General features: G+C 36.1%; 2 protein-coding genes across 3 annotated transcripts; one reads left to right on the top strand and one right to left on the bottom strand.

Moving 5' to 3' along the window:
* The first annotated feature begins 2,917 nt into the window (after positions 1 to 2,917).
* On the top strand, positions 2,918 to 8,164 carry LOC128213815 (group XIIB secretory phospholipase A2-like protein). Its single transcript, XM_052919874.1, has 5 exons — positions 2,918 to 2,932; positions 3,825 to 4,068; positions 4,525 to 4,592; positions 6,387 to 6,549; positions 7,241 to 8,164. The coding sequence occupies exons 1-5, from the start codon at positions 2,918 to 2,920 to the stop codon at positions 7,480 to 7,482; spliced, it is 732 nt and encodes a 243-aa protein (XP_052775834.1). The 3' UTR covers positions 7,483 to 8,164.
* A 1,444-nt stretch (positions 8,165 to 9,608) lies between these two features.
* Positions 9,609 to 15,051, bottom strand: LOC128245104 (uncharacterized). Of its 2 annotated transcripts, none has more exons than XM_052963337.1 (4): positions 14,963 to 15,051; positions 14,322 to 14,724; positions 13,359 to 13,484; positions 9,609 to 12,926 (listed from the first exon to the last, which is right to left on the bottom strand). In XM_052963337.1, exons 2-4 carry the CDS (start codon positions 14,596 to 14,598, stop codon positions 12,691 to 12,693), a joined length of 639 nt encoding a protein of 212 aa, XP_052819297.1. In that variant the 5' UTR covers positions 14,599 to 14,724; positions 14,963 to 15,051; the 3' UTR covers positions 9,609 to 12,690. The 2 variants fall into 2 exon arrangements, with proteins under 2 accessions (XP_052819297.1, XP_052819305.1); XM_052963345.1 differs by having other exon boundaries at positions 14,941 to 15,049.
* Between the last annotated feature and the right edge of the window lie 441 nt (positions 15,052 to 15,492).

The raw sequence follows: 15,492 nt of genomic DNA, 5'->3' as shown, positions 1-15,492 counted from the left end.
ACTAGAAATACAAATAGCAAACATTTATTATACACAGTTTTAATAGCACATTTTTTATCAATTTGACACAAATTGTATGGCAAAATATGAGCTAAAACTCATTTAAATAAATAAATAAATGTAACAACATTGATCAATAACAATGGAATTGTCAAACAAGAACATCGCTCCCGATAGAGCCAAGACCCTCGTCACTGTGACTCTCTGTTTCGATCACAGTGTTCATGAAACTCTCGAGCGCCGCGTCGTCAGCGCACGCCGCAAGGTCGTCTTCACTGAACATGGCCCTCAGAAGCGACAACGTGCCGCTGGTGACTTCACCTCCGTCGTACACGTTACGTTCCAAGTCACACGCGCTGCTACAGTCACTAAATGCACTCTCAGAGTCTGACACCAATTCGTCGCCGTGGAGGACTGACTTGTTAAGCTTGCTGACGTCAGTGAAACTACTTTCTTCGGATATGAAGGCAGCGTCCATGTCACAACGTCCAACACACGTAGCATCCCAGAGCTCGTCCCCGCAATCACTGTCCATACCATCGCCGAATGTCCTCGGCGGTAGTTCACTGAAGTCCATACCATCACCACATGTCCTGGCTGGAAGGGCTATGGTCCTGTAATCTACGTCGGCGGCGTGGAATATCTCTGTATCTCGGATGAACCGCTTCATAATGTCCAGTTTACCACTCACACCACTAGGGGGAATACGTGTTACACTGATGTTCTTATTGTATGACTTCTGGACATCAGAGTCCAAGTTTTCGTTGATTGTCGTCTGCATTTTCTTGTTGGCGGGAAGCTCGTGTCTCCAGATGGCAGACCTCAGTCGCTGAAGCTTCCTCTTGGCGCGTGATATGGAAGCCATCTTGGATGTAAACTTGTCTACCGGTCTGACCACGAGCGTGTAGCGTCCACCGTGGGCGCCCCAGGATCGAATCAGCTTCAGGACCTTCGTATCAGACGATATCACCCGCTCAACACCTTGGCTTGACTCGAACACGGCGCACTGGTCCTTTCCCGCACAAGTGGCCATGTTAATGAGGTCACGGCACGTGGTCCCCTTGGTAACGGATACCTTAACAACGACACCGTCAATCACGACCTCGACCTCTATGAGCTGCATCTGAAATTATAAATTATTAAAATTTATGATTTGATGTTCTATGTATGTGTTTAAGGAACATAGCATTATGATGTGTGAGTGGTTAAAACGAAACAATTACTATAGCTGTGGAAAAATGTAAAACAAAAATAAGAAAAATGAACAAGAAAATGAAATATGTTATGTTTGCATCATGTTTAAAAGCATGTTAAAATTGGACATACCTTTACTTCGGAAAGAAAATTTATTCGCATATAAAAATATAAAATATTATCTTAATATGATCTATAATATGCAATTTGTATTGATTTATTAATGCTAGTTGTTTCTGATCGTAGAGATAATGCTTGAATGAATGATGTTTCTAGGACGATTTGCTTAAATTATATACTGCTAAGCCTAATTATAAATAAACATCCACACGTGGTAAGTATTTCCGTGGGATGACAGTCGTTAATTGACACGCGTTAATTGGCACGTTCCCTTCTGACGCCAATTAGAAGCCTTTTAATACCAGTAAGGCTCGTGCCGTTGATTTTAATTGGCGACAGACACACGGACACACGGCAACAATAGCAGGTGACAATACGATTCGTTTTTGATTCAGAATTTTTGCACGACCTCTGACTCTGTCTGTGAGAATATATGTTTAATTTTATTAGTATTTGCCGATGATATGGTTGTGCTTGATAAACCAACAAGATATTTTTGCAAATACCACTAGATAAACTACATAATTACTGTAATAGCTGGAGTAAATAGGTAAACATTGCTAAAGTAAAAAGAGTAGTGTTTTGCAAGTGGTGATTTAAAACGAAACGAGAACTGGGTATATGAAAATTAACAAGTGGATATTGTTGATGATTTTTACTATTTAGGTGTTACATTGAATTACACTGGTAATATTAAACGTAATACCCAAACTTTGTAAAAGGTTTAAAAGCACTGGAAACGTTGTTGTCAAATTTAAAATGTATGAATGTTAACCTACGTTACCATTGCAGTTATTTGATGCCTTTGTTTCATCAATAATTACATACGGATGTGAAGTATAGGGATTAACAAAACCTACACAGTTGGAAAGGATACATTTGAGATTTTTCAAAACTATAATAGAGAATCAAACGCTGCTGTGTTTGGTGAATTGGGTAGATACCCTTTACATATAAATAAATACGTACTCATCTTAACATACTGACGTAAACTGAAGTAAGTTATTCAATCGGTCATTGATAATAATGATATATGTTAGATTTTGATAATGACAAATCAAACTGGTTTAGTAATGTAAAGACTCTTCTCACTCGATATGGTCCTTATCATATATCTTGAGATGATTCACAGACAAACGAAGACCATATTATTTGTATTTTCAAGCAACGTTTTATAGAATATTTACAACAATGTCTGAATAAAGAATTAAATGACTGGTTGCAATTGGCCTTTTGAACTCTTTATTAACCTTCTTGTCAGATACAGGGTTAGGATTAGCAAATAATGGCAACGAAAATAGATAACTTGGTTCAAAAGCAAGTCTATATATTCTGTAATGTTGACAAATTTCTCTTCAATTATGAAATTGGCTTTTAGTGTTATATTAGGGCCTGAATGTTCATAATATTGTTAAAGTAAACAATGTTGTTTTAACGGGATCGTTATTTAATTTCAAATCTTTAATACTCTAAAAATTTCATTGACATACAATGTCATTTGGGTTACTTTTCAGACATATTAAGACAACTGATTCAGCTATGCTTGTTTAATCTAAATATATCAGCACATAATACAATAGTTTACCTTTGGAAGCTAACGACGATGCCGTTAACAAAGGTGTTAACTTTTACAAAGATCTGAGCAATCGGCCCAAGAAATGTTAAAGAAAAGATGTCTCAAATACATAATTTTCATATTTCCGTTCGAAAATTAATGTTTTATGGCTTAAACCGATACTAACGTTTAAGAAAATTGCATAAACCATCAATTTTTGAACTTAAATATAAAAATCTGTCATCTAATTTTTTGTCAGCAGTCTTATATAACTGGTTTCCATGGATTTCCGCAAAGCAAAACAAAAAATAAAAAAAAGTTGTCAAAACGTTCAATCTGTGAAAATGCAGCTTTAATAGACGTAAACAAAGAAAACACTCCAATGAGCCAGGAGAAAGTGTATAAGTGTGTTTTTATTCTTTAATTGTTGTATTTCCATTGCTCTAAACAGTTTACGGACATTTTACTCATTTATCATCGATTTGGATTTGCACCTGGATCAAGATTAAACGTGGCCACAGAAGACAATATAAACATAAACAATCCCTGTTAAACCAATAGAAGTCGTATACGTAGATATATTGGAAATCTACCTCTCCTAGCAGCACTGGACCGCTCTATATGGTATTCCTTATATCATTTCAAGCGTCTATATACTCACTTCCTGGTTTGATCGCGAATGTAAACAAATGGCGAGTGACTTAAGAAATTGTGCTTTATATAAATAGTTACTACTTAATAATCGGCAGGATTTTTGTCATACCAGCATGTAGATAAAGTTAACGTTACTTCGTATATTCTACAAAACCACTGACATATTGCCAATCTATATATTTTATTATCGTAGACAATCCTTTTATTTCTGGACTTACTCCGTGTACCTGTAATTGTATTACTGTGCAATTTTTGGAAATGAAACACCATATAACTTTAACGTTGGTTCTTCAATTGGCAGTGTGTGTTGTGTGACTTTTTCGCCGATCTTGATAAACTTGACATTGACTCGAAACTGCAAGAGATAGATCGCGTATTGGCTGCAATAGATCGGGATGAGGATGTAGACCTGGACAAGAAGGGTAGTGGTAAAGCGGGTGGAGAGAAGAATGTGGGTGGGGAGGATTCGGATGTTGGGGACGCGCTAGATGCCCTTTCCAGTCTTCTAGGGGGCAAGGCTGAGTGCAAATTCACCTGTCCCAATGGTAAGGCGGGGGCTTAAAAAATCTTTGCACGTTTTCATGTATTTATCACACATTTATAATGTATGTATCTGTATAAAGCAAAATATGTGAGTTGATGCCAAATTAAATAAACTAAAAATCGCATTAGAGTTCCATCTGTAACATTAGATTGTTCTGGTACTAGTTTATATTTAGGGGTGTGGGGGACTTAAAATCATTTCAAGTCCGTGCCTTTCCGTCAGTGAAAGCGTATAGATTTGACATGAAATAATTATGATATTCAAATTATATAAATATCAGCTAGGAGTCTGATTTGTTATTGGTCCCAGATATCAGAGATAACCACTACATTTTCACCTGTCTTTTGTTTCATTCTTGAACTTACTCTGATTAACTTAACCATATCAAAGTCTTTCAAAACAACCTGTTAAAAGTAACGAGTAACCAATTCTGATGAAACTTTATGGAAATTTATAGGAGATGTACCTAAACCTCGACCAGGCCACCGACCTTCGTCAAATGGATGCGGCTCGTACGGAATTCAGGTCAGTTTTACTACTTTGAAATTGAACGTAGCATTAAATGAGCGAGGCCTTCCTTCGTCTCAATTAATCCAGTTCGTCTCAATCAATCAAGTGGATTTCAAATAAAGTGCAACATCTTTAAAGCTTGCTGTTTGCTTCACACGTCCACTAAACATAATGTATGCCGCCGCCGCAGCGATTTGGCGTCAACGTATGCTCAGAAGGGCGGGCTCATACCCTCAAAGCATCCATACATTGACTTTTCTTAAATCGTATTTGTATAATTAACAAAAAATAATCACAAAAACGGTGCCGTGAAAAACGAAGCTCATTGGGTTGCGCTGCTGGGCGGTACATTTTCGTTTTTTTTTTTGTTTATGACTGATTTGCGCGCAAGTTTCGCTAAGTTGTTTTCAAGCAGTAGTAGTTTGATATTCAAATGTGTTCTGTTGAAGGAACCTTTGCAACTTTTAAGATTATTGATGCCATATTGGAAAGCGTTATGTTTTTTTTTCATCCATTCAATAATTCTCATTTAATGATGACGTTGTATTCAATCACGGACCTCTTAAACTTCAGTTAGATCTAAGTTGGTTATTGAACACAACCAGTGCGGATAAATAACAACGATTTTCACCTACACTCACTCTACACATTGACGGGTGTCCTTGACAAATGGTACAAATCAGTCCGTGACTGCACCAAAATGCCTTTGTGATTCGAATTATACAACACGCGCTCCGCGTGGAAATTGTCAGTTTTCATTGCCTCGGCTGAAATTGCCTCAGTGGGATACGCAGAATTCTTCAATCTCAACGGGAAAAACACAAATCTATACTCCTACGCAACCTTTTTAGGCCGATTGTTTAGAACTTCAAGTTTCATCCATTCTAGGCTTATAATACAAAAACTTACGGAAAATAACAAAGCATAATACCTCAGTTTAGTTAAGCAACCGGACATAAAAAGTTCATGGACACAAATCTGATATGCAGTATTCATTTTCATTAATATTTAAGATAACTGGGGCCTTAAATCGTCCAAGTTTACTTTTTATTTCAACATAGGTGAAAAAAGTATATTTTTTTTAATCTTGGTGGACTCTCCCCTGCCAACACTTTAAACAAAACAATTTTCGGTTCTGAGGGAGTGGTGCAAGTCAAAATGTTATGCCCCCTTACTTAGGCCCCCTCTTATGTCTAATCCTGGGCCCGCCCTTGGTTTCAGTTGTACTTTTTTAATTTAAAGGGACTCGCTAAGGTTTTGGACCCGAAAATAGTTTTCCAGGTACATAAAAGGTGTATTAAAAATGCATCTGAAAAACACTTATTTTGCTCATTAATATCGAAATTGCAGAAAAAAAAAAATTATAGTATAAAAAAGTAGTTTGGTTTTATTGGGTCGCCCGTAGAGTCAAGAAAAAAGTCGACGCTTTCACCACAACCAGGACTTATATAAAAGTGATGGGTATCACAACAGCAAAGCCGAAATTACGTGAACATGAGCGTTATTAACGCTAATGAAAATTGTGACCCTTCAAAAACATTCCAGCTTTTTGTATCTTAGTTTTGTCTCTCCTATATTGATTTGCCACACTTTATTTCGTCATACAAAAAAGTGCAATTTACAAAAACATGAGCGAGTCCCTTAAAATACATGTCTTGAGCAATCATAGACTAGTTTACTCTTAGTACCTTTAGTGAGCTTAAACAAATATCCGAACAGTCGGCCTAAATGTTTATTAAGCGCACTTGAAGCAACGCATGTTCACGAAGGCGAAACTGTGTGTTATATGCCGTTATACTTTTTTTACAGATTGACGTTGACGAGATACCCGGTGGGACGAAATGTTGTGACGTGCACGATAAGTGTTATGACACGTGCAACAATGACCGGGCCACGTGCGATAAAAAGTTCAAAGAGTGCCTTTACGACTCCTGCAAGGGTCTCAGAAAAACGGGGAAAATTTCCTTTAAAGGTTAGCATTGTCTGTACCGTAGATGATATCGTACTGCATATATTGTTACTAGTTTGACTGGTACCTTGGTTATTGGTATACCACTAATGTGACAGTGCTGCTCAATTGTATTACACACACGCGCACGCACGCACACACATCTATCGTCTGTCCGATATACCGTGAGCATGACATACACTGATACGTTCCTGACAAACACTGATACGTTCCTGACAAACACTGATACGTTCCTTGACCTTCTGCGACATTTTCATTGGACCCTAGTTACATGTTGCTTTGGTAAAACCCGTTCCAAAACATAGATTCATTCTCCTCGAAATGGGACTTTCTGAGCTTCTAGCATGATAATTATAGTTCACATCTGTCTGCTATATAACTGATTCCAGGGGCGGATCCAAAAATTGTCGCTAGAGGAGGCGTAACTAAGGGGTACAACTGTTGACATACGCCCCTCCTTCAGGACCAAAATTTATATGGTTCAAAATGTTCGCATGGTGGTGGAGGTTCTCCTTAAAAAATAACAATTCAAGTCCGGAATGGTGCATTTTGAGCATTTTTTTTTACTTTTTTCTCCGATAGTGACATAAAAAGTAACCTTGGGTGATTTTTTGGGGTTCGCCGGCAGCACCTCCTTCTGATTCCGCTAGTGGATTCAGATCTTTAACTTTTTGTAATGAGTTTTTCGTTTCAGACTGCAAGGCAGCGTCTGACATTATGTACAGTGGCGCGAACACGTTCGGATGCGGTTCATACCGCGAGGCCAGCAGAAGGCTTGCACGTGCCAGCCACGTGACAACAGGTCTGCACAGAATACGGCAAACAAGCAGACGACAGCTAAGAAATCGAAAGATAGTGCGAGCGTCAAATCAAAGATTGAGAAAGATACCAAAAAGTCTGCGACAAAAAGACAACCTACTCGAAAGGAAAAATTAAAAGATGAATTATGAAATGTGTTCGCAGGTGACCAATCAAACATTAATGAATAGTAGTTTGATATGGAAATAACACGTGTAACCATTTCCCGTGCATCGTCGGAAACCTATGGCGGCGATCCCTTCCGTTACGCTTAGCACGTACTGTGGGTATCCGACGATATTTGCTGTGATAAATATCCGCTTATCTAGTACATACTTTAGTAATATATAAATGTGGATCGTCTTTCTTTATCTTCCTTAAATACATGTATTTTCACTCCACAAGTGTTTTCCTTGTTCATACATGTACTTTCTCTTTAATACGAGGACTCGGACTTGAAATACTTGCATACAAGAACGGCGATTATTTAAAGTTTAGTTGTTCAGTGTTGTATTCTACATAACCGTACAAATACGTGTTGTGTTCAGTTTTGTTTTTTAAGCTTGTTGGTACCCGTTCATTGGGATGCACGATGGAATGAATTTAAACGAAAGTCTATAGCCATTATGTACAACTGAACTTGCAGGCTTGTGGGGCTTGCGGGTTGGGGTGATTCACTTGATCTTTTTTGTGAAAGTATCATTGTTTGTACATAATTATATTATATTGTTATTATATATAAATGTATATATATTGGTTAGGGTGCTTCTCTTGTTATATGTGTGATATTAAAGTATTATTAAACATATATATATACATGTGTGTGTGTTCTATTTGGTTTTTCTGTGCAAACTGCACCATCCCTGGATTAACGAAATGTTACACTAACAAACAAATCTCACAAAAAACAAATGGTTTGAGCTACAAGTAATGTTGTTACAACTTGTAGCCCACCCCATTTGTTCATTTTGTGTCATTTGTTTGTAGTGTATGTATAATTAGTATTTCATGATGTTAACACAAGAGAACAATAAAATATTATTAAACTAACAAAATGTTAATACAAGACTCACTCATATTTTATGGCGTCCAGTGATTTTTTTTTTGAATTATTTTTACAGCCTGCATGTGCCTTGCAAATTGGGAAAAATAGTCGACTTTGGGAAAAATACAAAATCAGGCCAAAATAGCTAATATAATGGCAAATATACATTTCTTTACTTTTTATGCATACATTATGCTGTGAAAGAGTAAGTCTGTCAATATTTTGTTTATATTTCAAGAAATTCATTGCTTTTTTTCTTAAATGTGATCTGCGTTTATCAAATTGGGAAAAAAATATAAAATTTTGGGAAAAGTGGACAGTTTTTCGCAAGGGGAAACAGCCTTTAGAAGGCAGTAAATTGCACCAAAAAATTACAGGCGTCAGATATAGAACATTTTGTGTTCAATGTGATAATAAACTAAAACAAGAGTCACAGTCACCTTTGTCACTGCAGAGTTATAACCCTTGAATTGGCAAAAGCTATATTTACAGAGCCCGCTCCCTAAATTTGGTTAAACGTACAACCACTTATCACCAAACTTGGAGCCCGAGATTTGAGATGAGTGTATTTTTTTGACGTTTAACGCTATTTTACCACATAAAACATGTCTATTTCCATGTTTTTCACAAAAAGAACACCAGATTCTCAGTGTTTTTGGGGCCATTCCAAAATGCGCTAAATACAATTACAATTCTGTTTTTTAAAAAAATCTAGAGAAAATCTAGTGAAACTCTAGAATATAAAAAAATCTAGAGAAAATCTAGTGAAACTCAGAATATAAAAAAATCTAGAGAAAATCTAGTGAAACTCAGAATATAAAAAAAATCTAGTGAAACTCTAGAATATAAAAAAAATCTAGAGAAAATCTAGTGAAACTCTAGAATATAAAAAAATCTAGAGAAAATCTAGTGAAAAAAATAAAAAAACTAGAGAAAATCTAGTGAAACTCTAGAATATAAAAAAAAATCTAGAGAAAATCTAGTGAAACTCTAGACTCAACACAGACTAAATGGGGAATGGCAAAATTTCTTAAACACTATTTTAAATCCATTATGAAATAAAGCTTAATGATACCTTGACCTATTATGCTAACGTTATTTTAAGGAATTTGGGCATGGTCTTTTAACACTATACATGAGCATTACCAGTTACTGCTTAAATTGCAATAAACTAGCTACACATTACAAGAACAGTCATTTCATAAACATAATCATTTTATTTGTTCTCAAATACATGTACAATGTATACGAAATATAACAAACGAGGAGGACAATAATAAAACAGCAATAAATCTGCATTTGATGTTGCAAAAGAGAGATAAATAATATATCCAACAATTTCAGAATCAACATTGACTTAAAAATATTCAAAACACACAGGCTAATGTTTTTAAGAAATTACATATTCACAATTACAAAATAAATCATTACCCTTACACATATAAATGCAGAAATCATTTCATTACTTACCAGTTTTTTATAAGAAGAGACAATATACTTATATAATGGACAGGTAATATCAGAAGGTACATGTGACGCAGTGTTATATAATAGTCGTACAGTACATTAATAATAACAATACAGATAGAACACTCAGAAAACAAAAAAGGACAAACTACACTTGAATCAACATTCATGTCAGCACTTCTAGAACTAATGCTGGAAGCGCATTCTGAGTGAAAGAAAAAGCATAAAACAGGTCAAAAACAACCAGGGAATTATTACTTTATGCATTTTCCAACTTTTCGGTGAAATATCATGTTATTTTTACTGCCATTATTTTTGCTTTTGATTGCTTAATAAAGGCTGTGTATCATTCATTGTGTCAGGTTGAACATTTCTGAAATGATGTCACCAATTGACATCATGAAATTATTTTTATCACAAGACTTTCACCGCAGTGAAATTATAAATTTTTGCATGCACATGTACATTGTATAGTAGTTATATCTGGGCACTTAAATTGCACATACATGTATTAAACAAAAATAAAAATAGAATCATACAATAGATCAAGCTATTTAAAGCAATAACAATAAATCAAGCAACAAACAACTTAAATGTTATACAGTCAAACCTCGTTGGCTCAAACTCCCAGGAACTGGCGAAAATACCTCGAGCCTCGAAAAAATTCAAGCCAAGCGGGAATGCTTACCTTCAGTTTTAAAACATCGGTCCGTTACATCCAGTTCGAGCCAACAAGGAAATCGAGCCAGCAGGGTTCGACTGTACTCACAAAAACAACACACACCAAAGTAACGAATAAGAAAGCTAATAATATATTAGCTCTGAGGCATTTTCTCAATCCTTACCATACTATATGAATAAAAATAGGGTTTTAGCTAGGTTTTAAAAGGGCACCTGCTGCAGAAGAGATACGTTAAGGGTCAAATGGGAACCAAGCATTGGGCTGAATAGAATTTGAACATTATGAATTTGAAGAAAATGTGAGGAATTATGTTTGATTGAAGTAATATTAGGTTTATAACTTTATACTGCCAAACATTGTATGTATTTATAATCGTAAGTTTTAATCAGAACAAAAGAAATATTTGATTATCTTAAGCATTTAATTCTATGAAGACAGGAGAATGCATATGATGGTATTCATAAAGGCAGAAGGGTGCTACCAAAAAAAACACCCTTCCATAACTCTCTAGCTAGAAACCCATGTATACTACATGTATGTGCTGTTTCAATGCTCAGGGATGACAACAAACCGAATATCCAAATCGTGAAAATTTACGAGTAGGAGGAGTTGAAAACTTAAAAAATGTTTAGACCCCTATGGGAATTGATGATTAATGACTATATCATACTTTTATTTCCAGGGCACCAGCTCTTTAAGTTTGATATGTTATGTATGTTTGTTATTTATGATGGAAAATAGCTCATTGGGCTAATATTTCTTGTTATGATACACATACCTGACTTCTGATAAAAATTCTTGTTTTGTTTTCTAAGCCATTTATAGGGAAGTACTTTCAACATACTTTGTTATGTCAAGCAAACAAACAAATGTATGATGGTCTAAAATAGAATGCTCTTAATCCTGATTTCACAATTCATCCTGAATTTGATCAGCCCTGACATATTTCCATGATATAAATTAGGCTTAAACTAACCTAATATAGTAACTTCCTTCCTGCAAAATAATACAGACTATTACAAGCTTGTAAACTTTACAAAGAACAAGAGCGATGTGAAGCAAATTCCAACACTTATTTGTTGTTCTGTCCTCAGTCATAAAAGGGGTGTAACTCAACACTTTTTAAAGTCAGAGTTTTGGACCTTGGTGTACATGTGTGTGTATTGTCTTCAGAAACATTTGTACCCAGTTTCATTTGAATATCTTGAACTATTTGAGTAATTGTCAAAGTTCAAGTATTTGCACAACATTTCACAATGTTGACGGTGACACCAGGTCTGTCACAAAACGTTTGACATGCTTTCCTAATAAATAATAAAGCTATTTGGCGTTACAACAATAAATTAAATTTTACACAATTACAAAAAGACACACCAATACCACGACATGCTTTACACAATGTAACACAGACATTGCTTGTATACAAGTAAAATAACACACCAATACAGCGACTTGCTTACACAACCTAACACAGACATGGCTTTTTTACAAGTTAAAACACATATCTGAACTGGCACAGTGAATAATCAATATCACATGAATCACAACGCTGAGAACAGCACTATAATATTCAAGTCCAATAACCGATATACCTTTATGCATAATTCAAGCTGCATATGGTGATGACTTAAGAATTGTGTTTCAGCAAAGTTTTCCTTTTATCGGATACATAAAAAGATTAAAGCTATCACTACGACCTCAAAGTTTGTGAGAACATTCATCACACTACACTTTAACATTATTTTAAACATATACTCCACATTAATGACTTACTCAAATCACCTTTTCAAAGCATTTTGGCATAGGGGTAGATTAGCAATCATTTTATTTGTTTCAATTATCTTAATACATAAGAAGCAAACACCAATGCGCATCGGATTTGAGTAAAAAAGGCGCTTAGCTCATCCTTTTTTAAAGTCATGAATTATGGCCCTTTAAGTTTCCTTTAAATAGTTTCTTTGAAAAACACACCAGCTAATATTCATAAAAACATTAATAAAAATGCATTACAAGTTCTCAAAATCAAAAGTATTTTTCTTTAAACAAACGGTGAACAAATTAATTTCAGAATTACAACTTTAAATCTCATAAAACACACAAAAATAATCAGAAACACTTAAAAAAAAATTCAATAAAAGAATCCTACGCTGACTCATACAGGGTCGCCATATTCTGGCAATGGTGCTGCAGCTATGGAATATTTTGGTGGACTGATCATCACAGGATGGACAAGCCTCTGTGACCCCTCATTGACCTCTATACTGCCCGCAAAGTGACCATCATCCAAAGTGGGGGCCTGATGTAACGGGAAGATGACCATCTCATATGCCGGAGGCGGGTCTTGGTATACAGTCCCATTTAGCTGGTCTTGTGATGGAGTGTAGATGACTGTAACATTAAATATTTCAAAAGAATGATTGAAAAATCAACAAAATCAAACAAACAAGTTATCTTTTCTAAGCTTTTATGTCTAAATGTTTCTGCATAACGCATCAGAAAAATAATTAGCAATACTGATAAATTCACTGCTAAGTTTCTCAAATCAGTCTTCCAGGGTGTACCTAGGCATACTCCAGAACACAGGCATACAAATCAAATTTGGTTCCACAAAATGGCAAATGCTTAAATCTTCAGATCAAGAATATATAATAGAAAGCTTGTTATTGGTTAAAGTTTGTCATAATTGGACTGAATGTAAGCATTAAGATTGCTTGAAAATGAATAATTCATGTCTGTATTCTTTAAAAAAGACCTAAGGCTCCCCTCCCGTTCCCACCCCTTACTAATCTTGTTAATGAATGAAAACAAGTATCATCTTACTGGAACAGGTATGAAGACAGGCCTCTGGTCTGTGCTGTGTGGCGCCGTCATCTGCAGTCCGCAGTTTTCGTGTCAGTAACATACGGCCCAGTATTGCTGTTCCAACCAGGATAATCATGCCACATACTGAAATCATGGAGAAACCGATATTTGAAGGCTATTCAAGAAACACAAAACATAATCAATATGAAAAATAACATATAATCTAATTAATGTGTTGGATGAAAATGTTTATTTTATTATAATTAATTCTAATATTTAATAATGCACCAGTCTATTATAACTACGGCCCCCCAGGTCCAGGGAGTAGCGGGGACTTTCGGTCCAGCAAAGCTGGATAAAATCCCCTCCCTGTGGGAGAGAACTATTGGTAAAATCCCCGCTATATGCCTCCGCACCCCAAGGACCCTAGGTAAGACCCATTCCCTACTATTTTTGGCCCGAAGACAAACTACCGCATTCACCCGGCACTTTACCTGGAAGGTAAAAACACGGCCCATTTCCCCGGCTATACCCGGTATACCCCAGGACCTGGGGGGCCGTGGTTACTATTGAATGGTGCATAAGACCACTAATGTTCACTTTATTAACATTGTTTTCCTTATAGGCCCAGGTCAAAAATCTGAAAGCTAATCAAGTACAATGCCCAAAATGGGGGGGGGGTCCAGCAGGCATTGTGCTTTAAATCCTGATGTGTCCTGATTATGCACATCGGAAAAAATGTTGCAGATGGTCTTGCTGTGTGGAATAAGCTTAAGTAAACGTTAAGCTTCTTGATGGCAGCACGCAGTTTGAATTGAATTGCGATGCCATTTAAACTTGAAACGGAAGTCCTCGTTGCTAAGCAACAGTATGGTACAGAATTTTGAAAATATTGTTGTCATCACTATAAAAAAAATTCCACAGCAAAAAAAAACATGGTCGGTCAGGTAACTCGAAACGTAACTATCATTTTTAACTTACCCATTCCAAGAACACACAGCATCACAGTTATAGAAGTATTTCCCTTAATCGCATTGCCAATGAAGACACTTCCGAGAATCAACATTATCATCCCGAGACAGGCAGCGCAAACAAAACCTATTAACATTTGATTCCATAGTCTACGTCCCCCAGGCACACTGTACTTGAAGGTAGGGTCTGGTCGGCCCCTTTGTGCCGTCTCACGACAAGAGTGGATGTGACTTGTATGGGGTCTCTCTGGTTGGGAAATAGTCTCCATGGCGGGCAGGAAAATCATGGAACCCTGAGTATTGTTCACAGCAAATCACACAGTGAAATTCTCATACAAATTTCATTATATGTGTACACAGCTTGGGCCAATAGTTTATTAATCCCAGTACACATATACAGTCTCCTGGTTGTCCTGCAAATCGATAGACCAAAACCAATTTAAATAAGAATAAACATTAAATTCAAAAACATCCATTAACTCAAATCACATATTACAGACTTAGTTACAAACAATGTGACATAATCGATTCGGACAATGTATCCGAAACACTACTATACTATGGATTTTAAAATCAATTTTGTAGAATTTTCAAGAGCAAAGTCTTTAAAACCAATACCAAAATGTTACCAGTTAGGTTATTTTCCCTTACTAGATTAGTTCTTTTGCATTTCGTCCACTGTATGATGAGTTTTTCGCAGTAATAACAGAATTACTTTGGACTGTTTTGACATTTGGCGGGGGTCATCTTGACGGGTATATGAATATTCAGCCTTTTCCACTATAAATCGGAATATTTCAGAATGAAAGCGCAACAGTCTGTGCATAATGTGGAACGGTTTCGCGGCAAATTTGACAGGTTGTGCACGAGAGGTAATTAGAAATTAAGCTAGAAGTTTGGCATTGCATGTTGTTGTTTTTAGAAAAATGGTGCTGTCTTCGCGTCTTAGAAGACTGCATTAGTTAATGCGGTGGTATGCAGAAATGATTTTTTACGGTAAGCATCTTTTACCAAAGATTTCAAAAACATGAGCCAGGCTCTTTAAGGTTTTAGTCATTAAGATTTTACACTATATGTTGACTTAGATTACACCCTATTTTCACCTGGCATGGAATCAAATAATAACACATCATGTTAAGTTGTAAAACGATGGTTATTACTAAAGACCAATATGTGATTTC

The sequence above is a fragment of the Mya arenaria genome, chromosome 2 (genome assembly GCF_026914265.1).
Source record: "Mya arenaria isolate MELC-2E11 chromosome 2, ASM2691426v1".
Classification (NCBI taxonomy): Eukaryota; Metazoa; Mollusca; class Bivalvia; order Myida; family Myidae; genus Mya; species Mya arenaria.
Note: the sequence above shows the minus strand (reverse complement) of the source record. Positions and strands in the feature narration are given on the sequence as shown.

Bases quoted from the DNA above. Each gene is read 5' to 3' on its own strand.
- LOC128245104 (XM_052963337.1), bottom strand. From the start codon at position 14,598: ATGATTTTCCTGCCCGCCATGGAGACTATTTCCCAACCAGAGAGACCC. The intron at 13,485-14,321 runs GTAAGTTAAAAA...CCATGATTTCAG, and splicing joins GCTGTGTGTTCTTGGAATGG to TATGTGGCATGATTATCCTG. The intron at 12,927-13,358 runs GTAAGATGATAC...TTAATGTTACAG, and splicing joins CTGTCTTCATACCTGTTCCA to TCATCTACACTCCATCACAA.
- LOC128213815 (XM_052919874.1), top strand. The intron at 4,069-4,524 runs GTAAGGCGGGGG...GGAAATTTATAG, and splicing joins CAAATTCACCTGTCCCAATG to GAGATGTACCTAAACCTCGA. The intron at 6,550-7,240 runs GTTAGCATTGTC...TTTTCGTTTCAG, and splicing joins GGGGAAAATTTCCTTTAAAG to ACTGCAAGGCAGCGTCTGAC.